Source organism: Podarcis liolepis (assembly GCF_965112155.1).
Source record: "Podarcis liolepis genome assembly, chromosome: 5".
Classification (NCBI taxonomy): domain Eukaryota; kingdom Metazoa; phylum Chordata; class Lepidosauria; order Squamata; family Lacertidae; genus Podarcis; species Podarcis liolepis.
The window spans coordinates 69,378,792-69,403,194 of NC_139556.1; the positions used below are offsets into that span (position 1 = coordinate 69,378,792).

General features: G+C 42.8%; 2 protein-coding genes and 1 long non-coding RNA gene across 7 annotated transcripts in view; 2 read left to right on the forward strand and 1 right to left on the reverse strand.

Moving 5' to 3' along the window:
• The window catches only part of LOC310708389, a 72,780-nt gene that overhangs the window by 30,717 nt on the left and 17,660 nt on the right, over window positions 1–24,403 (reverse strand). Inside the window, exon 1 of one of the 3 annotated variants that reach the window (XR_014526987.1) lies at window positions 13,357–13,451. The exons of 1 other annotated variant lie outside the window; for it this stretch is intronic. This is a non-coding gene — a long non-coding RNA (uncharacterized lncRNA). Of the gene's footprint in view, window positions 1–13,356; window positions 13,452–24,403 lie in introns of those variants that run through there. One more of the 3 variants, XR_014526988.1, reaches the window with a different exon arrangement.
• LOC310708322 (G-protein coupled receptor 35-like) lies at window positions 321–6,301 on the forward strand. Of its 3 annotated transcripts, none has more exons than XM_083506581.1 (3): window positions 322–487; window positions 2,873–3,019; window positions 4,830–6,301. In XM_083506581.1, exon 3 carries the CDS (start codon window positions 4,842–4,844, stop codon window positions 5,802–5,804), a length of 963 nt encoding a protein of 320 aa, XP_083362707.1. In that variant the 5' UTR covers window positions 322–487; window positions 2,873–3,019; window positions 4,830–4,841; the 3' UTR covers window positions 5,805–6,301. The 3 variants fall into 3 exon arrangements, with proteins under 3 accessions (XP_083362708.1, XP_083362707.1, XP_083362709.1); XM_083506583.1 differs by having other exon boundaries at window positions 323–487; window positions 4,904–6,301; XM_083506582.1 differs by lacking the exon at window positions 2,873–3,019 and having other exon boundaries at window positions 321–487.
• LOC310708352 (small ribosomal subunit protein mS25-like) lies at window positions 16,154–16,854 on the forward strand (the record flags this gene model as incomplete). The annotated part of the gene is made up of 1 exon (XM_083506663.1): window positions 16,154–16,854. The coding sequence occupies one exon, from the start codon at window positions 16,154–16,156 to the stop codon at window positions 16,673–16,675; it is 522 nt and encodes a 173-aa protein (XP_083362789.1). The 3' UTR covers window positions 16,676–16,854.

Sequence of the window (24,403 nt, forward strand, 5' to 3'; positions counted from 1 at the left end):
GTGCATTTAACAGTGTCCTCAAACAAACAGGTAAGTTAACAAATACCATCTAAGTGTGTTGCGTTACACATGTTAGCTCAGCAGTAAATGTCATTACTTTTCAAGGGGTCTTACTCTCCAGTAACGGGCAACAGGGATGCAGCAGAAAGTAAATGACAGAAAGAATGTTTTATGCCTGACGCAAGAGTGAAATGAAAAAACATTTCCGTCATGACTTAGAGAAGAGAAACTCTACTAGAGTCATACCCATTGCTTCTAAGAAAGCCACAAACCAGCCTGTTAGCACGCAAGACTCTACGCGTTAATACCACATATCCAACCACTCAGAGACTTCGAGGGGGAGAAAACGGTTTTACATCACAGAGACGAAGAGGCTATGCAAATAAGACAGCTAGTTTTTAAAAGGCACTGACAATGGTGTTTGTCCTTTCCTGATGCAAGCTCCGCATTCAACTATCGAACAAGTTGCTTCCAACTTGTATACAAGGTTAGTGTATGTTATAATTAATTGAGTTCTACAGGACTATACAGAAATAGCAGGAGCTTAATTAGTTTTATCCATATTTCTGCAGAAATATTTTCTGTGGAGTAGCTTCCTGGTATAGTAACTCGCATAATTTTTATGTATTTTGAGATTACGCTTCCAGTGTTGACAAAGTTCAGCAGGGTAGCTCAGGCCTTGCATGTAAATAGTGCCAGGGTCAAGCCCTGGCATCTTCAATTTGGGTAGGAGGTGATGAGAAAGACCTTTCTGTCTGAGTCCCTGGGAGCTGCTGCCAGTCAGAACAGACAATATTGGGATAGATGGACAAATAGTCTGACCTGGTTTAAGGCAGCTTCCTATGTGAATCCAACTTGTCATTTACACACTATGATTAAAACAACAAGTAGTCTTGGGGCACCTGAAAGGCTAACACATTTATTATGGCATAAACTTTCCAGGTGCATTTAGTGTTTTCCTGATACATAAATGTCTTCTTCACTCTGTGCCAGAGATAGGCAATGTGATGCCCTCCTGATGTCGTTGGACTCCAGTGCCCATCAGCATCAGCGACCATGGCCAATGGTCAGGGATGATGGGATTTGTAGTCAAACAGCATCAGGAGGGCATCTTCTTGGTGGCTGCTCCCAGACTTTCAATAGATTTTATAGATAGTATAGTTTTAATTCTATCAATGCTTCATTGTGTTTTAATTATTGTGTTTTCTGTATTTTTAGCAGTTTTTTTTTATCTGTAAGCTGGCTTTAGTCCCATCAGGGGAAAAGGTGAGGTATAAATAAATATAATTATAATGTTGGCTACCCCTGCCCTACCTCTTGACCTTTCTATGCTGAAAATCCTATATACTTTCCACTGAAAATTAGAGTGGGAAGCTAGTTAAACCTTACACTGGAAGTACCAACCAATAAGGGCTGTGACAGAATGAGTCTAGCCTTTTCCTATCTCTGTGTTGTATAGTCAAGCTTTTTCACAATGTAGCCAAGTGCTGTCTAGTTTAGTGACAGTGGCTCTTTACAATCTCGGACAGAGACTTTCCCCATAACCTGCCACCTGATCAGAGACCCTGGTCTTTTGTGTATTTTCTTGGTATTTAAAATAAATCCTAAACCCTGGTCATCACAGCACTCACTATTCAAAACGAGGCACTCACTATAGTCCAACAGTCAATCCAGCAATTTGGATTAAGAACACTTAAATTGACTTTGAAACTTCCTGTTATTTACATGATGTGTCTGGTTGTTGTAAACAAGGGCGAGAAAACAGAATCATAGAAACATAAAGCTGGAAGGGACCCCAAGGGTAATGCTGTATTGTTTTTAACACTCAATTGGAAGCCACCCAGAGTGGCTGGGGTATAAATAATAATAATATATTATTATTATTATTATTATTATTATTATTATTATTAAGCCCAACCCCTTGCAATGCAGAAATCACAGCTACATCATCCATGACAGCTGGCCATCCAACCTCTCCTTAAAAACCTCCAAGGAAGGAGAGATGTATCTGTGACACGAGTCAGCATTCTGATCAATGCAGGACTGCAATCACCCAGAGGCAGATTTTGGGAACGGTGACCGGTTCAGTTGCACTGGGTGCAGAGCCTTGGAGGTGCAACAATTATGATTTAGAATGGCGTGTGAGAGGCAGAGGAGCACCAAATTTCAGTGTCACAAAGCATGCCGCTGAAATTTGAGACCCGGAGATCTGCCACTTCATTCACATCGCAGTCTGGTTGAACTGATCCATTTTAAGCTCCATGTGTGACAGTGGTTCAACTCTAGCAAAGTCCTAATACTTGAGGCCAGAATGTTAGCACACACAGAACCGCATAGATTCTTCTTTCTGTGGAAAAATATGGCGACAAATTACATTGATCAATGTGATGATTCGATATACAGTCATACCTCTTATTACGTTTGCTTCAGGTTACGTCTTTTCAGGTTGTGTCCTGCGGTGACCCGGAAGTACCAGAAAGGGTTACTTCCGGGTTTCACCGCTTGCGCATGTGCAGACGTGCAAAATGATGTCATGCGCAAAAGCGGCAAATAATGACCCGTGCATGCGCAGATGCTAGTTGCGTTCCTTGCAGGTTGCGAATGAGGCTCCGGAACGGATTCCGTTCGCAACCAGAGGTACCACTGTAGATTAAATACTGAGGGAGGGAAATGGGGGTAGACATAACAGCAAAACTATCACAAGGGAGTAATGTGACATAAAAAGGGCACAAGAACTCAGAGGAGAACCTGGCAAGGTATGCTTAAGTTTCTGAAGCTTATCGCTTTGTGATAAAGAGCTGGGTTTCCCCTCTCCAGGAACGCTGCAAAATTTTACCTCAGATAGTACTAATGCTATGACATTTGCCTGCAGAGTTCCTGCTGAACTAGCATTCTGAAAAGTTGGAAGCATCAGATAGAACTGCCATCAGCTATCAGATTAAATGTTTCCTATGGCATCCAGATAACCATGGTTATGTTAGACTGAACATTTCCTTGTGGGCAACTGCAATCAGATAAGGTAGGTAAACATGCGTTCTTCTTTTACATTTTGCTCCACTGAAGGCTGAGCAAAAAGACAAACTACATTTCACACTTAAATAATAATGATTATTTTATTAATTGCACCTGCCCATCTGACTAGGGGCTGAATCTACACACAGGAAAAACACTATAAATAAGTTACAAATTAAATCATAACAGAAGGAAAAAAACTTTATGTAAAATTGCATAGACAATGTTTTTAGCTCTACATCTGGTGTCACATGTTTATGACACAGTTTTTGTATTGTAAGACGAGTAATGTAGCTGAGTCCTGGGTTGCCCCAGCCATTCATAGCAGAATGGTGCTGAAAAGCTTCCCCTTCATAAGCAGTTTAATAACAGGCTTCTGAATCAGATTGGACCATATATTTTTCATAACCTATTTTGCTTGGTTCTTGTTTTACTCCTACTTGCATGGTAGTGTATACATCTATGTACTGTGCAACTTTCATTAATACTAACATGTCCTGTTTTAGGAACTTCCCATACTTGAGGTTCAAACTAAACAATACATGAGACATGCATAAACTACAATCAAACCTCAGTCGCCGAACGTAATCTATTCTGGAAGCCCGTTCAGCTTCCAAAATGTTCGAGAACTGAGGTGTGGCTTCCGATTGGTTGCAGGAGCTTCCTGCACTCAAACGGAAGCCGCATCGGATGTTCAGCTTCAGAAAAGCGTTCGAAAAGCAGAGCGTTTACTTCCGGGTTTTTGGCGCTCGGGAGCCGAAATGTTCCAAAATGGAGGCAGTCGGGATCTGAGATTTGATTGTATCGCTCTACTCTTATAAACACACAAAAACATACACATACCAGCACCCACAACATACATTTAAAGCACTATAATAGCACTCTAATACTGCAGTTTGCTAAGGGTGCTGAGAGTGGATAGGATTCTGCTATTCCTCCTCACAGAGCTACAATTAGAGTTCCCTTGGAAAACTGATTGTGAAACCATCCAGGGAATTGTAGGTGTGTGGGGGAATAAAGTTCTCCTAACACAGTGTTTCTTCACTGTTGTTGGACTACAACTCCCATCATTCCTGACCACTGGTCCTGCTAGCTAGGGATGACAGCAGTTGTAGTCCAACAACAGCTGGAGAGCCAAGCTGGAGAAACACTGTCCTAACAACTCTCAATACCCCTTACAAACTACATCTCCCCTTATTATTCGGGGGAAGCCATGCCTGTAAAAAGTGGTATTGTAGTACTTTAAATGTATGGTGCGGATGTGACAGAGACGAAGTCAGGCAACATCAGAGCAAGACTGGTGGAAACTGGAGGAAGGGACTGCCCAGAGGCTGAATGTCATTGCCACATTCAAAATCACTCTCACCAGCTGCTTTTTCTCGCCCACGGGGGGGATATGCAAAGTCACTGTATTTTTTCTCTGTGAGAAGAAAATTTACTTGGAAAGCAGATAAATGATATGAGGGGGGAAGGAGTCAAGCAGTCAATCCTCTGCTAAAATGGGCAGCCCCTTTCAGTAAAAAGACAAATCAAAACACAAAACAGTTCACACATCCCACAAGTATTATTTAGTCAGCTACAGGTGGAATTTTGGGACCATGGCACCTCACCCCAAAACGCCTTAGTTCAATTGCCAGGCCCAGACACAGATCATGAACCGCCCTGAGATCTACAGGTATACAGTGGTATACAAATTTGACTAATAATAATAGGAATGGATCTAAATAATCCAAGTGCTGCTGTTAGAACAAATAATCAAGCTTTAATTATCTCTGCATTCCATTTTTGCTACTTATTTTTAAAATATCTCTTTACAGAAAACTGTCATAATGGCGAACTGCAGTGGCAGGATTGAGCAGGGCATAGTTACTTTTGAAATTATTCTTTACAGCCTACTCACCTTTTTCGGAGTCATATTTAATACAGTTGCGTTGTGGGTTTTCTGCTTCAAACTGGGCAAATGGACAGAGACCAGAGTTTACATGATCAATTTAGCCCTGGCAGACTACACGCTGGTCCTTATCCTACCATTCATAATGTACTTCCACTACAACAACTGGCCTGTGGATGACTTTTGCTCTGTCATATTCGGAATCAGTAGCATGAACATGCCAATGAGCATAGGCATCATCATGCTAATAGCGGTTGATCGGTACCTTGCAATCAAACATCCCCTGAAAGCCAAAGTAATCAGGTCTCCACGGAAGGCAGCTCTTTTCTGCTTATTTGTTTGGCTCTGTTGCTTGCTTTATACAATCCCATTCAGTCTCTCGTTGAAAGGAGAGTTTTGTTTTCATAAACTTTCTAAGGAGAACGAAGCTCTTACCCTGGTCAGATTAATCGTTTTCTTTTTCATACCACTGGTTATATTGTTGTTTTGTTCCGTACAAGTCATCCGATGCCTCAGGAAGAAACATAATGCTGGTCCTCATGAAGAAAAGTTAACCCAGAAAGCCATCTGGGTGGTCTCAGTCAACCTGGCCACCTTCATTATATGTTTCCTGCCTTTCCACTTGAGTTTACTGTTTAGCTACTTAGCAAAAGCATTTGAAGTTGCTGATTGCGAGGTGTGGCAAGCCATCGCCAATACCATACACGCAACTGCGTTAATGACCAAGCTAAATTGCTGCTTGGATGCCATGTGCTATTACATGGTTGCTAAGGAATTCCAGGAAGCTGCAGCACTTTTGCCTCCCTTCAACGCAATGCAGTCCAGGTCCAACTTAACTCAAGATTCACAGCTGCAAAGCAAAACACCCGAAAATTCACAACTGCAAAGTTTAAACAGCTGAAATCGCAACGTCATTTTAAGATGCATCTAGTCTCACCTTTGGAGCACTATGTCCAATCAATTGAAACATCGCCTTTCGAACGCTATGTCGAACGAAACCCCACAGACTATTCAAGACCAGTAAACAAATTGGATATCACGTTAATTTTAGTTGATACGTTTTAAACCGATGCTGCTCCCTTGAATTTTCGCCAATGGAGATCAGTGTGCTGGTTTAACATCTCTTGCTGAAACGGCAGATTATGTTCTGGATCCATACTTCTTGCGGAAAGATACATATCCCTGTATCTAAGATGGTATTTTTCATGTTGAAATCCTGTCTTTATACTCAGGCCTTCCTCAGCTGAATTGGTGCTTGTAGTTTGATACAGCTTACAATGATGGATTTGTATTACGCATTGTAAGTTTGTTTTATGATTGATATACATTTGGTTGCAGAGTGCATATACTATATTAAGAGCGTTACCTTTTAAAATAAATAAATGCTGGTTTTTGCATGATGTGCAATATAGTTTTTATATAGAAGCATTGCGCAGTGGTTAGAGTGTTGGACTAGAACTAGGAGATCAGAGTTCAAATCCCCACTCTACTGTGACGCTAACTTTCAGCCACTCACTGTCTCTCAGGCCCCCACCTGCTCTATACATTTAAAGCAGCATCATACCTCTTTAAATATATATGACTTTGCCCAAAGAATCCTTGGAAGTGTAGTTTGTTAAAGGAGACCCCTATTCCCCCCATGGAACTACAATTCCCAAAATTCCCTGGGAAGAGGTATTGTTAAACCACTCTGAGAATTGTAACTGTGTGAGGGGAATAGGGGTCTCTCAAGTGGCGCTGTGGTCTAAACCACTAAGCCTGGGGCTTGCCGATTGGAAGGTCGTGGTTTGAATCCCCGTGATGGGGTGAGCTCCCGTTGCTCGGTCCCAGCTCCTGCCAACCTAGCAGTTCAAAAGCACGTCAAAGTGCAAGTAGATAAATAGGTACCACTCAGGCGGGAAGGTAAACGGCATTTCTGTGCACTGCTCTGGTTTCGCCAGAAGCGGCTTAGTCATGCTGGCCACATGACCCGGAAAAACTGTCTGCACACAAACGTCGGCTCCCTCGGCCAGTAAAGCGAGATGAGCGCCGCAACCCCAGAGTCATTCGCGACTGGACTTAACTGTCAGGGATCCTTTACCTTTGCCTTTTAATAATTCTCAACACCCTTAACAAACTACACTGCCCAGGATACTTTGGGGGGGAACCATGGCTGTTTAAACTGGCATTATAATACTGCTTCAAATGTATAGTGCAAATGAGGCCTCAGTCTAGCTACCTCACAGGGACGTTGTGCAGATAAAATTGGGAAAGGCAAAAGTTTGATTGCAAAATTGAGCTCTTTGGGGTCAAGGTGAGATATAAATGTAACACATAAATACATTTCTTTTTTATACACAAAAAGGAATTGTCTGTCAGTTAAAGGGTCAATTCATTACACACACACACACACACACACACACACACACTCATTTTGACTCAAGAAAATCACCATTTAATCGGGACAAATAAACACAGTAAATGGACAAAAGTAAAAAGATTCACAAAATGTTTAGTGGTATGTGTACCCCCACAAAAAAGCACTGTGTGTGTGTGTGTGTTAACATGCAAATAGTGATGTGCTTATTCTAGAAGGTTATTTAGAAATGCACATATTATTTGCATAACATACATGGTTATTTTCCTGCTAATGTTAAGTCTTGAAGCACAGTTCCTGGCAGCCAGGCTGCAGGATAACCACAAGCCTGGCAGACTGAGCTATGTGGTTTAAGGATGCTATCATGCTGCCAAGTTGGGTTGCACCTTGATAGCTATTCTCAGAAACAGAAGTAGAACCTTCCATATGCAGTGAACACAGGAAGCTGCCCTGCACCGAGTCAGACCATTGCTCCACCCAGCTCCATACTGTCTACACCGACTAGCAATGGTTCAGGGTTCAGACAGAGGGTTTCTCCCAGTCCTACCTGCCAGGGATTCTACCTGGGACCTTTGCATGCAAAGCAGATTTTCTACTACTGAGCTGCAGCTCAAATGCTCTTATTCAGGGTTCTTGCTAGCCAGCCATGCCCTTTTCAGCATACTGCATCTAGTTCCTTCCCTCTCCCCTGGTTTCCAACTCCCCTCCCACCTTCCAGCAGTCAGTCCGCATTCTGTGACCAGGAAGCATGAACACAGGCCTGATTGGGCTGTTTAGGGGGTTTCTTCCACCTGAGGAATTTTCCCCCCTAAAGTAGGGGGGGTTAGTAGGTGTACTTCTGCAACCCTTAGGGTCCCCCCAAGCCTCTTGATAGCAATACCACCCTCTTGTGTGTGGACGACGCCATTCTGGCTGCATAACTTAGAAAAGGAGTTCATTAGTAATATGTAGGACCAACTGGTACCTGCTGCAACAAAATGTTGCAGTTGGCAAGTGCTCCTGTTCAGGTTTCCAGCCACTCCCCATCATTCCATTCCTCCTCCTTCTTGTCCCCCCAGCAGAGGCACCAACTTGCAAGGGGGGCTTCAATGGCTGGAGTAGGAGGGGAAGGAGCCAGCCACTGGAGCTGTCCTGCAATCAGCTCCATGTTTTTTGAACATCGGGTGACCCAGCTCCTACTCCAAAAATATAGGGGGGGGGGGCAAAAGGGCTCAATCCCCAGGAACTGGCGCTCCTTTCATTTTCCCCTCCAGCAGTCAATCAATGTCGTCTACCCACTGAACATACTGTACCTTTCTGTGTTTAAGACGAGGTTTTTTTATTAAGAAATTAAAATTAGGGGGTCGTCTTATACACGGATAGTGCACAGGGGGGACGTGGGATTGGTTCCTTTCGTGAACCGGATATTATCAGCGGCTATTGTGCGTGTTATTGGTGGGACAGACAATCGGTGGCTTTTGCAATGTGTGTGAGTGTCACCATCAGTTAGGCAGGTGAGCGATTTTTGGCAATCCCTCCCCCCCAAAAAAATGCTCAACAACTCTGCCCCTCCCCAAAAAAGCTCAACAACTATGGGCAATCTCCCCCCATTTTCTTAATTTGGAGTCCCCAAAAATAGGGGGTGTCTTATACATGGAAAAATACAGTGCTCAGTCTTTACCGAGTTGCTTGTTTTTGTTTTTAAAAGCACCCTTTGGGGGTTCCAACCCCCCGATAAAAAAATATTTTTGTACTTCTGCAAAGAGACGGCAGGCGGCTTGTATGGCATTTCTCTGTGGAACCCATATCCAAAAAAGATGAGCACCTTATTGTGAATTAAAACAGGTCTCTCTGTTCCTATCTGTATTCCCCATTCTACACCCCTTCTCTTATAGATGTTTACTTTTCCTTGAAATATATTTCAATACTTAATCGGGGTCATGTGAACAATGAAGTATTTGCTGTGATGGATTTTTTTATTGGATTCAGCTGAGTCATAGTCATCAATGGGGGGGCGGGCTCTGAGAAATGTGCCATCGGAAACAAAGCCTTGGTTTAAAAGATGGGAGATCTCCGACACGTCTTGTCAGCGTTGCAGAGTTTCATTGCAAGCATGCTGCTTCAGCCACAGATTGCCATGGGGAAAAGTGGAGGCCACCAAGTGAAACCACGTTTCCAATTGTATCCAGCTAATCAGGCCTGCTGCTGTATTGAATCGCAGCTCCTAGTTCAATTTACTAACTATATTAAGGACAACAAGCAAATAACAAAGTGATGTGTCTCCATAAATAGTTCATTAAGAGACGAGGTGGTTCTGGTCCCATTGAAAGAGGTTGTTAGATCCCTTCCCTAGACCCAGGTGGTTGTAGAAACTGTCAGCCATTTGCATAGCTGTCAACTTTTCCCTTTACTTGCAAGGAATCCTATTCGGAATAAGGGAATTTCCCTTAAAAAAAGGAAAACGTTGACAGCTACAGCCATTTGCCACCATCCCTTTTTGTTTGTTTGTTTCAAAGGATGACAAAGGGGTGCATTTTCCTTCAAGAATCAGGCATTTCGTCCTCCTGACTGAGTTTACTGTTGGTTTTTGAGCTTCAATTGTTTTTTATTTTACTGTGGCTGGTTTTATTGCTGTTTTGTAAGACGGTGTTTTCGAAAGCTTTACATTTAAAACAAAACAACCCCTTTGGGTGTATGTGCCTTGAAACAACTGATCACGAACATGTGTTAAAACGTATTAAATAAACAATTTATTATACACTTTGACTCTCTTCTATCCTGTTTACTGCCTCTGAAGACAGCAAAGAATGATAAATGGGATGTGCATATTCAACTGCTTGCTGGTCACTTTTGCTTGCTGGTGTGGCCTACCTCAGGGATAAAATGAAGGCAAGGGGAAGACCATGTAACATGACACTGAGCTCCTTGGAAGGACAGTACCAAAATGCAATAATAAATATCTGCACTGTACACACAAGTAAATACAAGAGCAATTTAAATATGCTTTAATGTGCGAAAACACCCTGAAAGTTGAATTTTATGCACTTACAGTATCTGAGAATGTGCTAATGAACACAATGAGACTCACTTCTTAATAAAGATGGATAGGTTTGTGTTGTTAGCTAATGATTCTGTTGGGCTATATGAGTTGCTCAAGTGAACAGGGGTCTAACAACACCAACCACTTTACAATCAAATCAAGATATATTGATCAACCAAAATAAAGGCAGTAGCCAAAAAAATGAACAACTAGATTTCAGCAAGCAAGCAAAAGTAGCAAGAACAGCACATGTAATAAAAGACATATACAGTGGTACCTCAGGTTACATACGCTTCAGGTTACATACGCTTCAGGTTACAGACTCCGCTAACCCAGAAATAGTGCTTCAGGTTAAGAACTTTGCTTCAGGATGAGAACAGAAATTGTGCTCCGGCGGCACGGCGGCAGCAGGAGACCTCATTAGCTAAAGTGGTGCTTCAGGTTAAGAACAGTTTCAGGTTAAGTACGGACCTCCAGAACGAATTAAGTACTTAACCCGAGGTACCACTGTAATACATAAAACTGAAGTTTGTTGTTTTTTACAATTTAGCAGTATATAATTTTTTATGAAATTAATTAAATGATTAAGTATAGAAATACATGGGGTTACATCATACGCTTGAGTTTATTATGCCAAGCTTAGACTTCTTCTTTGGTGCAACAGGAAATGCAATTAAAGCTAAGCTACAACAGAGACTCAGTTCCAAGGCATTGTAGTTAGCAGGAAGTCAGCCAACCACACTTCAGAGAAGAAAGCAGTTAAGCACTAGGAGCCTGCAGCTTGCTAACTTCCACTTTGGGATCCTGATTCCTGGCCAGCATTAAATTGAAGGTGCCTTTTGAATGCTGGAAGAAAGATTTTCTTGCAAGGATTTATTGTCGGCTTTGTTTACCTCCCTACTCTTCCTCCAGCTTCGTTACTGCTAGTTCACCACAAAGAATAATAGAATTGTAGAGTTGGGACCATGAGAGTCATTTAGTCCAGCCCCCTGCAATGCAGGAAAATTTCAGCCAGTGTGGGGCTCGAACCCACGACCCTCACATTAAGAATCTCATGCTCTTCTGACTGAGCTACCCATGAGCCTGTTGGTGTTAGTGGCTACAGAAAAAGGAGTAATCACACAGGTGACTGACCTTGAACCACTAGCAGCCAAGCCTTATTTCAAGACTGGGTAAGGGGAAAAGAGAATCTGGAAGAACTTTTCTATTTTATTTTTTTATTTTTTTAAAGGCCTTGAAGAGAGATGTCTGGAACAGGAAGCAACCCTTACAGTTCACCATTCCTTTTGTGTGGTTGAGACATCATAGGCTGTTGTCATCCACGCAAAAATGTGTGAACAAGTTCTTTTTAAAATACAGTACATGGGTCTGGATTGAACTAGCAGGTCCCACTAGCCATACTGTTAAGTTGTGGGTAGACATAGCAGACGACGCAGCAATTTCTCCAAAGCAGCTCTTTATTTGTAAGCTGGAACAGAACTGAACAGCAAACAGCTCAGCCGGCCTGCTTTTATAGCCAGCCGGCTGTCAACATTGTAGCAACAACAACCCAGGGTTTTCCCCGCCTAAAGTAACTGACGTGGACCTGAGTGAAAACTACATAGATGATACTCCTTTTGGCCAGGGTGAGAACTTCAATACATAACACACACAAGGCCTTCTGCTAGGGGAGAGGGGAGAGACTCCATCAGGCAAAGCCTCCTTCCACCTGCCTTGCCCTACCCTCTGCTTCTCAATGTGTATTGTATTGTTTTATGTACTGTGGCTTGCCGTTGTTTTATTGATTATAGTTTAGATATTATTGTAACTGTTGAGTGGATTTCTGTTTAACTTTTATATGTTATTATTATTTTATACTATTCTAATTGATTGTTCAATGTTACTATTTTGATGTAGGCTGCCTATTTTAAGGTTATGTTTTATTATCACATTTTTGTATTGCATTAGATTGTTATAAGATGTACATTTTTTGTTTCTTCAGCTTGTAAACCGCCTTGAGTATTGTAAGATAGAAAGGCGGTATACAAATTAAAAATGATGATGCTAGCACAAAGGGACTTCCCACCCTGTCCTCCTCATGCGTATACACACACACACACACACACCATTGCCTCTGGGAGGATTGTTCCACTATGTATACAATCTCAAAGCTACAGTGGTACCTCAGTTAAGAACTTAATTCGTTCTGGAGGTCCGTTCTTAACCTGAAACTGTTCTTAACCTGAGGTACCACTTTAGCTAATGGGGCCTCCCGCTGCCGCCGCCCGATTTCTGTTCTCATCCTAAAGCAAAGTTCTTAACCCGAGGTACTATTTCTGGGTTAGCGGAGTCTGTAACATGAAGCGTCTGTAACCCGAGGTACCACTGTACATTGAATGCCTCCCATGATTAGCTAGTTCATAGCATCATAGAATTATAGAGCTGAAAGAATTATATATAGAATTATAGAGCTGAAATTATAGAGCTGATCATGAGGATCATTAGTCTAACACCTCATGCAATGTGGGAATCTTTTGCCCAGTGTGGGTCTCAAACCCACAACCGTGGGATTAAGAATCTCATGCTCCTAGTTACTATTTATATTTATTAGTTGCTTTATAAAATACATACGTTAGCTAACCTACAATAAGGTGCATTTTATATTCCGGCCCCCCACAAATTTGAGGGACAGTGGCCCGGCCCCCTGCTGAAAAAGTTTGCTGACCCCTGGGCTTGATCCAGCTGACTGTTCTTATGTTCTTAGTGAGATACTGCGCTGTGTTTTGCAACAGACCACACGACTTCGAATACATTTCCTTGACTAAGCATTATTTAACAACAGAAAAATAGCAGATGACTTATTAGTCATGAAAGAAATTGTGTTTGCAGAAAAGGCTAGATAAACGTAAACAAAGACACAGTCTTAAAACTTTCCCACTGTGCCTACGAATTCTGAGAAAACTAACTTCAAAATTAAAATATTAACTTTTCAAGACATGACTTCAAGACAACTTTTCAAGAGCGGAACAACTGGTTCACAGGAAAAGCAGGCTGTGATAACAAGATTTTCAAAAGAGGAGGCTGAGTAGCCAGATTTACCACACTGAGTTGAAAAGAAACAAACCTACGGCAAGGATACTCCAAGCTCAACCAAAAGACCCCAGACCTGTTCATAGTGGTAAGTTCTGCTGTGTGGAGACATTGTCTTTGTGCGTATAGTCTGATAGTATCTCTCTGCTGCAGCTGATCACCACTCAGATTTGCAAAGTGTTCATATCTCCTATTTCTTTAACAGCTGCCAGATCAGAAGCAAAGACTGAGTTTACACAGCAGTGGATTGCAGCCTGCCAGAAAGGTTGTCCTCAGGCTTTTCAGCAGGCTAGAATCCACTACTGTCTTGTAAACTCAGGCTTTTCTTTCTAATCTAGAAATAATATGCAGTTGGGAAGCAAACAGTGTGAAAATTAAAATTAAAAATATGGGTGGCTTGTTTATCTCCCCCTTTTTGATCTCATGATGGGACAATTTTCTTCATTTGTGAGATGGTGAAGTCCTTAAATAAGACTCTGCAAGGTCAACCTTACACATTATTTGTTATGTACATAATTTATATGCTATCTTGTTATTCTAATTTAATCACTAGATAAGGACAATCACTTTGCGTAGTGGGAATAGAACAGAATGTTCTAATAGATGCTCATTCATTGGTTTCAAAACTGGCAAGCAGTGGTTGGCTGCAGTGTTATGGACTAGCTGTAGTTTCCAAACTGTCTGCAGAGTAGCCGAAGTTTGAAGTTACCAGGGCATGGATCAGTGTGACTAGTCTCCCTCTGTCTACAGTCAGCACATCAGCCTCAGCGGATAAAAGGTCCTTTGTGACACCAAATCTAGTTGAGTTTCAAGAGATTGTCATACAGGACTCCTTGACTACATTATAGTGGCAACATGATTATAACTGTAAACTGTGTTGGCACTAACTCCATGCAGTTAGCTCCAAGTATGATTGCAGACCCTTCTGGTTCAGGCTGGTTATCATAGGTGCCAACTCCCTGGGGCCCTTGGTGCCAGAGCACCCACAAAATTCCCACAAAATTTCAGTGCCAGGACCATGCACGCTGTATGGCACCCACAGTCCCGGGCACCTATGGTTGCGAAGCCAAGCTGGCACTCCTACTAGTTATAACCATGCCAGTGGAAAAAAAAGAGATCTCCAGTTATATTTATAATTGATCAGGACTAGATGGGTATCTACTGCTATATGAGGATAAATAATACTGATATACTTTTACAGGGCTGCTGTCATAATTTATATGACAGTGCTGCTTACATATTTAAATAAGCGTACATATTTAAATAAGCAAAATATTTTGAATGCAAAACTCTGTAGAAGTATGAAAGATTATTATTAACAGGTTGAATGCTGGCATTACAGAAATATTATTGTTAATGTTATTTATAAAATTTGTGCACTTCCTTTCATCTGTAGATCCCAGGGTGGATCACAGCGTTAAAATACAAGATAAAAACACAAAACACACAATAAAAACGGTAACAACCCAATAACCCCACTGCCCACACCCGCTCCCACTAACACATCCCAAAGTGCACAGGATGTTAAACAGCCAAAGGCCCTGTTGAAGAGGAACGTTTTTGCCTGGCCGCTAAAGGTATATAATAACTATAGCATGTTTCTTTTACAGCACCGGTGTGGAAATGACCGAAGAAGTGCATCAGGAATTGAACTGCAACACCACTAGCAGTCAAGAGATATTTCTCACTCAAGCACTTATTTATATCCCCATTTTCTGCTTTGGAGTCATCCTGAATGCCTTGGCCTTGAAAATATTCTGTTGCACTCTGAGCAAGTGGACTGAAACGAGAGTATACATGACCAACTTAGCCATTGCAGATTTTTTGTTGCTTTTTTGTTTGCCTTTCAAGATGGCTTATAAGACAATCAATGTGACTACACTGTGTTTGGTCTTTGAGTCTGCATACTTCATTAACAGGTATATGAGCATCTTCCTTATCACCATCACAGCAGTTGATCGATACATTGCCATAAAATATCCCCTCAAAGCAAGGCACATACGGTCCCCTCTGAAGTCAGCTGTTATCTCTGGGTTTCTCTGGGCCTTGATGATCAGCATTGGATATGTAACTAAAAAATTTGAGAAACGAGCTTCATCAGGGACTTGCTTTAGAAGGATTTCCAGAGAACCATCAATGTATGTCTTTGCATCTGTCATTTGGGGATTTTTTATACCATTAACTATTTTTAGTTTCTGTTCCATTCAAATCACAAAGAAACTTGTGAAGAAGAAGAAAACAAACCCATATGAAGAAAAGCTCATCCAGAAAGCAATCAATATCATTTTTGCAAATATGAGCGTATTTGTCATATGCTTCTTACCTATTCATCTTGCATACTTAATTCGGTCCATAGCTGACTTCACTGAGGCCAGCTGCACTCAGATAGAAAAAATTGACAACTTTACAAACCTTGCAGGAATTATTGCCAACACCAACTGCTGTTTGGATGCCATTTGCTATTACTTTGTGAACAAGGAATTCCAGGAAGCTTCCATGAAACTAAAAACCAAATATCTAACACAACAGAAACAAGGCACTGAAGATCAAGGCCTAAAGACTGCATGCCCAGATATATGTAATGGTGACAAGTGCACTACCACTCAAAATGCTGTTTTTTCTGTCCCCCAAAGTGCTCCAACAAATAATGTGCCATTATTACTGCTTCAGTGCAGCTCTTCTCAATTACTTCTCAATACAGTGGTACCTCGCTCCCACCCAGGTGGGTCAGAGCAAGGAAGTTGCGCCGCAGACTTGTGCCGCTGCCCTTGGCTACACGGTGCGTGCGGGGCTGCCGGCTGCCGCCATGCCGATGAAGAGCCGGTTCCCCATCCACAGGACGCTGCAGTACCTGAGCCAGGGCGACATCATCTTCAAGGACGCCATGAAGGTGATGACGGTGAACTACAACACGAGGGGGCCTCTCAGCAAAGGAGCCAGAAAATTTGCGTTTTTCAACATACCTCAGATTCAGTACAAAAACCCTTGGCTTCAGATTGTGATGTTTAAGAACATGAAACCACCGCCATGCTTAAAATTCTATTTAGATACTGGAGAGCAAGTCCTGGTTGATGTGGAAGAGAAGACTAACAAAGAGATCGCAGAACATGTTAAGAAAGTTCTTGGTAAAAGCGAGGAGACACTGCAGGGAGAAGCACAAGAGAAAATGAAGCTACGGCATCCCACAACATTTGGCCCCAAAAAGTACCACTTGCGGGAATGTATGTGTGAAATTGGAGGCCAAATTCCCTGCCCTGGTAAAGTGCCATTACCAAAGGAGATGACTGGGAAATATAAAACTGCCATGAAAGAGAGTGCCGCTTCCTAAGCCAACTTTCTACAGCAGGGAGTAAAGCATTCAGACTGACAAGAAAGTGGGCATCTTAACACTGATGACAACACATTGGTCTTTTTACAAACCACCATTTAAGTAACAGAAAAATATCTGGACTTACTTAAAACAAGTAAGGATGAATCTTTTAAATAAATTATGGAATTAAAAAAAAATACAGTGGTACTTCTAGTTAAGAACTTAATTCGTTCCAGAGGTCTGTTCTTAACCCAAAACTGTTCTTAACCTGAGGTACCACTTTAGCTAATGGGGCCTCCTGCTGCTGTCGTCGCGTGATTTCTGTTCTCATCCTGAAGCAAAGTTCTTAACCCGAGGTACTATTTCTGGGTTAGTGGAGTCTATAACCTGAAGCGTCTGTAACCTGAAGCATCTGTTACCCGAGGTACCACTGTACTGATAAAGTTGTGTTACCTCCACCAGCAGGGAATTTATGCGTGGGGTGCAATGTCTCTATACACAGAACACACCGTGCATCTCCCCAGAAGTCCCTCAGATATGCCATTATCCCTGCATAGAAACTTGGTCCATCTTAATGGCCAGTGTGTTTGTAAGTAGGCTAGTGGGTCATGAGCTATCTCAAGCAAACACAAGGCACTTGGAGACAAAAGGTGCCAGCTTGCTTGCAATGCAAGCTGGCTGACTCAATTAGCAGGCTCCTGGCTTGGCACTATCAGCTAACCTTCCCACTGCCAACCTGGTTCCAAAAAACCTTATAAAATTCAGGTGTCAAGACTGTGGCCTTCATTCTAAGCAACTTGTCTCATGGGGAAAGACTTTGTATCTGCCCTATATTATTTTACTAGCTCTTCTGAAAGGAACCTCCACCCTCTTCCAGAACTGGACCTCTTGTCCCTTGCATTACCAGCAGCAACTGTTCTTTTACTCAATCCGAATGCCATGACCAAAGCAATAAGTGAAGGATAAAAAAGGTAAAGGGCCCCTGACAGTTAAGTCCAGTCGCAAACGACTCTGGGGTTGCGGCGCTCATCTCGCCGACCTTCCAATCGGCAAGCCCTAGGCTCAGTGGTTTAGAGCACAGTGCCACCTGCGTCCCTAAGTGAAGGATAACAGATGTTTATTTTAGCTTGATTACAGACTCAATAAGCAATGATTTCATCCCTCAGAACAACAATTGACAGGCTCCTATAGCATTTCCAAGCCCCTTTTATATGTTGCAAACATTAACATTCCCAGAGACTAGACTGCAGTGCCGCTTTAAGAAATGGCTACCTTGAAGCCCTACCCAAAGCCGTCTGCATCTAAAAAATGAGCCACCTTTTCAACAGGTGTCCAAACACTAGCTAAGTTTTTTTTTCTTATTCGTTGCATTTGTATACTGTCTTTATGCCAAGGCACCCAAGGTTGTTTACAGTTTAAAAGGACTGAAAAAAATATGATAGAACAGGCGAGGGAGAAGTCCAAATGGAGAATGTCTTTGCCTGTGTCCCTCAGTCTCCACTTCCTCCCACAGGGCAGAGGTTGTCTATCTAACTATGTAGAGATTAATTAGTATAGTAAGACAGTACTTTCGCCAAAGGTTGTAGCAAATAACCCTAGCTTATGTAGTGGGATGAAGAACTAGCAGTCTGTAGGCTGAAAGTGGCCTATGGAGCCTCCTCAACCAGCATACAACAGGCCCACCTTAGACTGGAAAAGGCCCTCCTGGAGTCAATAGGAAGCCATTTTCAAGTTGAATTATGGCACTGGGGAACATTTACAGGGGATTGCAACTGAGGAGGTTGACCACAGTGGTTCAGTCAGGCATGAAAATAGCAGACCCTCCAAGTGTCTCAGATTTTCCAGGGACAGGCCTGGATTTACAGAAGCCATCCTGGTTTCTGATTTGATTCCAGAATGTCCTGCTTTCCTTATGATGGTCCTATTTTCATCAGAGAAATGTTGGAAGGTATGGAATTATGTGACCGCCAAACCAAAGAGATAAGTAACTATACAGTCTTTAGAAGACATCTGAAGGCAGCCCTGTATGGGGAACTTTTTAAATGTTTAATGTTTTTATATATGTTCGAAGCCGCCCAGAGTGGCTGGGGCAACCCAGTCTGATGGGTGGAGTATAAATAATAAAATGATGATGATGATGAACTAGGACGTCCCTATTTTCACTGGAGAAATGTTGGAGGGTTTGAAATAGTTGTGTGTGTGTGTGTGTGTGTGTGTGTGAACTGCACTTCAGTTCATAAATGTCCATGCCACAGTATATTTGTCAGTTTTTAAGTTGCCACATACCTCCTCGTTTAGTTGTCATTCAGTGTTTGTGGGAAATTCCACTTTTATTTTTAGCATCACTTGGTTTCAGTTGTACCCACACATTTAACTCTTTGTTCTCTTCAACACTTTGCTTTCAAGAGAAAAATATCACGTTAATAAGGGGATGGAAAACCGATGGCTCACTGAATGTTGTTGGAATACAACTCCAATCACTCCAGACTATAAGCCATGCTAGCTGGGGATGATGGAAGTTGGAGTCAAATAGCATCCAGAGGACTATAGGTCCTACAACCCATTTTAATGTTTATTTGTTAGTTACAGTGGTACCTCAGGTTACAAACTTAATTCGCTCCGGAGTTCTGTTCTTAACCCGAAACCATTCTTAACCTGAGGCGCGCTTTCGCTAATGGGGCCTCCCGCTGCTGCCACACCACCGCCACACAATTTCTGTTCTCATTCTGGGGCAAAGTTCTCAACCCGAGGTACTACTTCCGGGTTAGCGGAGTTTGTAACCTGAAGCGTTTGTAACCCGAGGTACCACTGTACCTGTCTATCTCCCATACTGCTATTTGCTTGCAACCAAAAAGGGCAAGTTATCTAAGTATTATCAATGCATAACAACAGCTAGGGATTTCTCGTGTACTGTAGCCTTTCTCTTTCATGTTTTAGTTTAAATGTTATTACAAACAATAAACATAAACCTAGCAATAAATATATATATATTTCTGCTGTTGTAAATCACTTGTTATTTATTTTTTAAAAAACACAAGTTTTTCTGAGAAGTAGAGCATCACTGTCAGCAGCTAACTACTTGGTGTAAAGTTTTTTGTTTTGTTTTGCACTGGTTTTTTGTTTTGCACTTTGGGGACACTGTTTACTGAGTAGTTCTGCGACCAGAAATTTGGAAAAGAGGAAACCAGTGGTTCTTTTTACTTTTTCATTTACCCAGGGTAAGGGAGGAAGGAGATTGGTAGCTTGCCTGTAACTAGTATAGTTTCTGAATAATTCTGACTGCAACCAGGAAAAACAACATTAAAGTTGCTCTACTGTGAAATTTCCACAGAGCATAGCTACAACACCAAAGATATGCATCTCTCTGACAGCATTTACCGTATTTTTCGCCCCATAGGACGCACCGCCCCATAGGACGCACCTAGTTTTTTTGGGGGGGGAAATAAAGAAAAAAAATTATCCCCCCCCCCCAGGTGTGGGGCTGGCACGGGGGAAGCCCGAGCTTCCCCCGACCCCAGCCCCCAGAACAGCCTGCTATCCGCAAGCCTGGGGAGCCCGGCGGGAAGTCGCGCCGGTCTCCCCAGGCTTCCGGAGAGCTGCGCGAAGCCCAGGCACTCTCTTCAGCGCGCCCCAGGCTTTGGAATGCAGGCAGCTCTGCGCAACCCTTGGGAGACCGGCGCAACTTCACCCCGGGCTCCCGAGGGTTGCACAGAGCTGTGCAAAGCCCGGGACTGCAGGCAGCTATGCGCAGCCCTCGGGAGCCCGGCACGACTTTGCCCCGGGCTCCCTAGGGTTGCGCAGAGCTGCGCGAAGCCCGGGACTGCAGGCAGCTCTGTGCAACCCTCAGGAGCCCGGCGCAACTTCGCGCCGGTCTCCCGAGGGTTGTGCAGAGCTTCCTGAAGCCTGGAGAGCGAGAGGGGTCGGTGCGCACTGACCCCTCTCGCTCTCCAGGCTTCAGCGAAAGCCTGCATTCGCCCCATAGGACGCACACACATTTCCCCTTCATTCTTGGAGGGGGAAAAGTGTGTCCTATAGGGCGAAAAATACGGTACATATCTTCCCCTTCTTCCCACAACTAAGTACCTGGTAGTGATGGTGGGAAAGTGTACTTTATATTTTGCCACCACTACAACACCACCTTGAATTCACCATAACTCCAAAAGGGTGACATTTAAAAAAAGCACACAAACAGGAACTCTGGTCTGTTTGCTTCCCTCTAAAAAGAGGAAATAAAATATGTGGTGAAGAAGTTTACGGTTTGCATGCCAGTTGTTTTTCAACTTGGGTTTTCCTCAGCAGTGAATCATGAAAATGGCACTTGGCTTGTGGGGAGGGTCAAATAATGAACTCAACGACCCTATGGGAACCCTTATCTCATTTGCATTCCATTCTATTCAGGGAATTCTAAAAGTCTGATTTTAAAAGAACATGTACTAAAAAAGATTCTATATAATTATTAGAACCTTCTTTCTATGATTTGTTCTTAGTCATCCGTTTGAGCACAAACTGGTTGATGTGCACAGGTTTGTATGACACTGAAGATGGTTATTCTAAAAATGCTAAGCAATGTGGTGAAAGGGTTGTTTTACAACGGTGGATATTTAAGACTGATTTGCTTGCAGATTAGATACCAGTTAAAATGCAGTTTGGCACATTTGTTTACTCACAAGGAGGGTTCTTAGACACATTTATTTCTCTAGATTTAACTGCCATAAAGCACTAGGGGCTCAAAACCCTGTGGTGCTTGACTTAAATGCAAAGCTTCAACCACAGGAGCTGCCTGCCCATTCCACCCTGCTCTTCCTCCTCTGGAGTTCTCATGGAACATGCCAAGCAGGTGTGTTCTGCCCACTAGCTCCTCATTGGCCTCATCCGGGGTCATTGTTAGGAAGGGTCAAGCTCTCTGGCTCCATGTGGGCAGCATACTGATGCTCTACCACCCCACCCTTCTCTCCTTGCAGGTTCCCTGGTGCTTCCTGGCCCTGCTGCAGTTTGTGCAATTTATGCAGAATTTGCCACCAGACTGGCAGTTTGGGGGGCTCAGTGTGCCACGGCAAGCGACCCCTCTCCTTCTGGAATATTAGAATTGTAGAGACCCCGAGGTTCACACAAGCACACACACACACACACACACACCGCAAGGCCAGAATATCAGCTAAAGATGGCCATTCAACCACTGTTTAAAAACCTCCAATGAAGGCAACTCAACCATCCTCGGAGGTCGTCTGTTCCACTGTCAAACAAATATTACCATCTGAAATGTTTAGTGGGAATCTCCTTGTAATTTGAATCCATTGTTTCGAGCCCTACCCTCCGGAGCAACAGAAACAAGCTTGCTCCATCTTCCATGTGACAGCCCTTTAGATATTTGAAGATAGCTATCATATCTCCTCTCAGTCTCCTCTTTTCCAGGCTAAACATACCCAGCTCCCTCAACCATTCCTCACAAGGCTTGGCTTCCAGATCCTTTATCACCTTGGTCGCCCTCCTCTACACGTGTTCCAGCTTGTCGATATCCCCCTTAAAATGTGGTGCCCAGAACTGGAAACGGTATTCCAGGTGAGGTCTGACCAAAGCAGAACCGAGTGATTTATAAATACTCCTCTGTGTACATCAACAGCTGGCAGCAAGGTTGGATACACCAACATTCTGTATTTTGTGTATTTGCTTTGTAAATACCTGCTCAGCTTGGTACTTTCACCTCCTCTGGGCTTCTGATGGACTATACAGCAGCCTCAATTGGGCCAGCATGCTTTGCGCCAGCTCCTTGAGCATTGGATTACCCTATTATACTGTAAAGGCTGGAAGTTTTGTATTCAGACAGGAATTGTTATCATGTTTTTGCCATCTTAGGACTTTATCTGTCGGCCTGCCAGTATTCAGAGGGCACAGCTGGTACAAAACACAGTAATATGTCCCCTGCTCAGTGTGAGCTGCCAAGAAGCACATTACACCATAACACAATATTTAACCCTCCTGACAAGGTGTGATACACACAAGGTGTGTAGCCAAGAGAATGCAAGAGATCTGTCTGTTAGATCCTTCATGAGGACAGAATTCTGAATATTTTCACCAATAAAGTACTCAGAAATCTTTTTGCCAGTGATCCAGGAAAACAGAAAGCCGGTGTATTGTCCTCAGCTTTCTCAATCTTTATTCTCACTTCTTCCCCACTGGTAAAGCAGATTGTACCCACATCCTCTTTCTTTGTCTGGGCACCTGTAATGTTGCTAATCCTAGTTCCCTAATCACGATAGACATTTTCCAAACTTTCTTTTGAGATGGTCATACAGTATATGTCACTAGCGTCAATCTTTCTTTTCTTTCCCTTTCCCCTTGTCTAATATGCCCCTCTTACCTCATTATCATTTCTGTCTAGGAAATTAACTTTCTGCCTAGTTTATGCATTAAGCTACAAGTAAGACAAATGATTGTTTAATGCGAGCAAACAATGCACTCACTGCTGCACACTGCTCATGTCTGCGCTTCACTCTACCCCCAGTCCTGCTGCTTCTGCACCAGAAAGGACACTGTGTAAAACCAGACTACTGGTTTGTTTCTCTCCAAGCAAACCGCAAGTGGAACCTAAGGTTTGGTTTTGGCTTACTGATCGTGGTTTGTTTGTGGGACACAAACCATGAGCCCATACCTGCATGTAACCTATCTGGCTTGCTTCTCCCCCAGAAGGCAGCAGGCAGGTGCGGGGAAGGAGTGAAGCACAAACTTTTGAACAGTGTGTGCCAGCACACTGTTCATTCTTTAAATTAACTGTGGATTAAGGTGGCATGCAAAGTGGGCGATTGTCTAAATATGCACAGTTCTGCCACATAGTGGTGTAAGTGTGCTGCTGCTGCACTGTATCCAGTCTTGCTTTAGCCTGCAGCCACTGGGGCTAATAGCAAATGGGCTATTGATATGAATGTTGTTTCCAGTATATAATGGGAAATGATCACTGAAAGTCTGTAAGTAATGATGGCAGAAAAAACACAGGTGATACACCTGGGAAGGCAAACGTGTGTGTTTTCAGCCAGGTATACAACTTCCTTATTGCCACCATACAATATTGCCACCTCTGAAATCACAGGCAGGGCCTCATCATGATTTATGACTTAAAACTCAGTCCTAAAGTGCTCTAACAGTCACTTAACAAGTAACAGCAAAATTATTTGAAATGGCAGAGAAATCCTACTTATTTTTATATTTGCTATTTATAACATGGTTTCAACGATCTATTTTGACTGCTAATTTCCCAGCTTGTTCCGTTTGCTTTTCTACATTTTTAAGATAAGGCACTTTTTAAATGTTAGAATTCTGACACATCTTTTCAACGTATATCAATCATGCCTCAGCAGATCAGTCATTACATTGTCTTATTTAAACAGGTCCTTGTCTAGAACTATTTTCAAAGTAAGTGCAGAAAGTTTGGCAGCTGGCCTCTTCTCTGAAGCAATGTAAATTACTGTAGTGTGCGTTCATCAAAATTTCATTTCTGTCTGTCTTTCCAATGTATTTAGTATTCTAAAAAAGAAGAGGAGGAGGAGGAGGAAGAGGAGTTTGGATTTGATATCCCGCTTTATCACTACCCGAAGGAGTCTCAAAGCGGCTAACATTTCCCCTTCCCTTCCTCCCCCACAACAAACACTCTGTGAGGTGAGACTTCAGAGAAGTGTGACTAACCCAAGATCACCCAGCAGCTGCATGTGGAGGAGCTAAGACACGAACCCGGTTCCCCAGATTACGAATCTA

Excerpts from the sequence above, each read along its gene's own strand:
- LOC310708322 (XM_083506582.1), top strand. The coding sequence starts at position 4,842 with ATGGCGAACTGCAGTGGCAGGATTGAGCAGGGCATAGTTACTTTTGAA.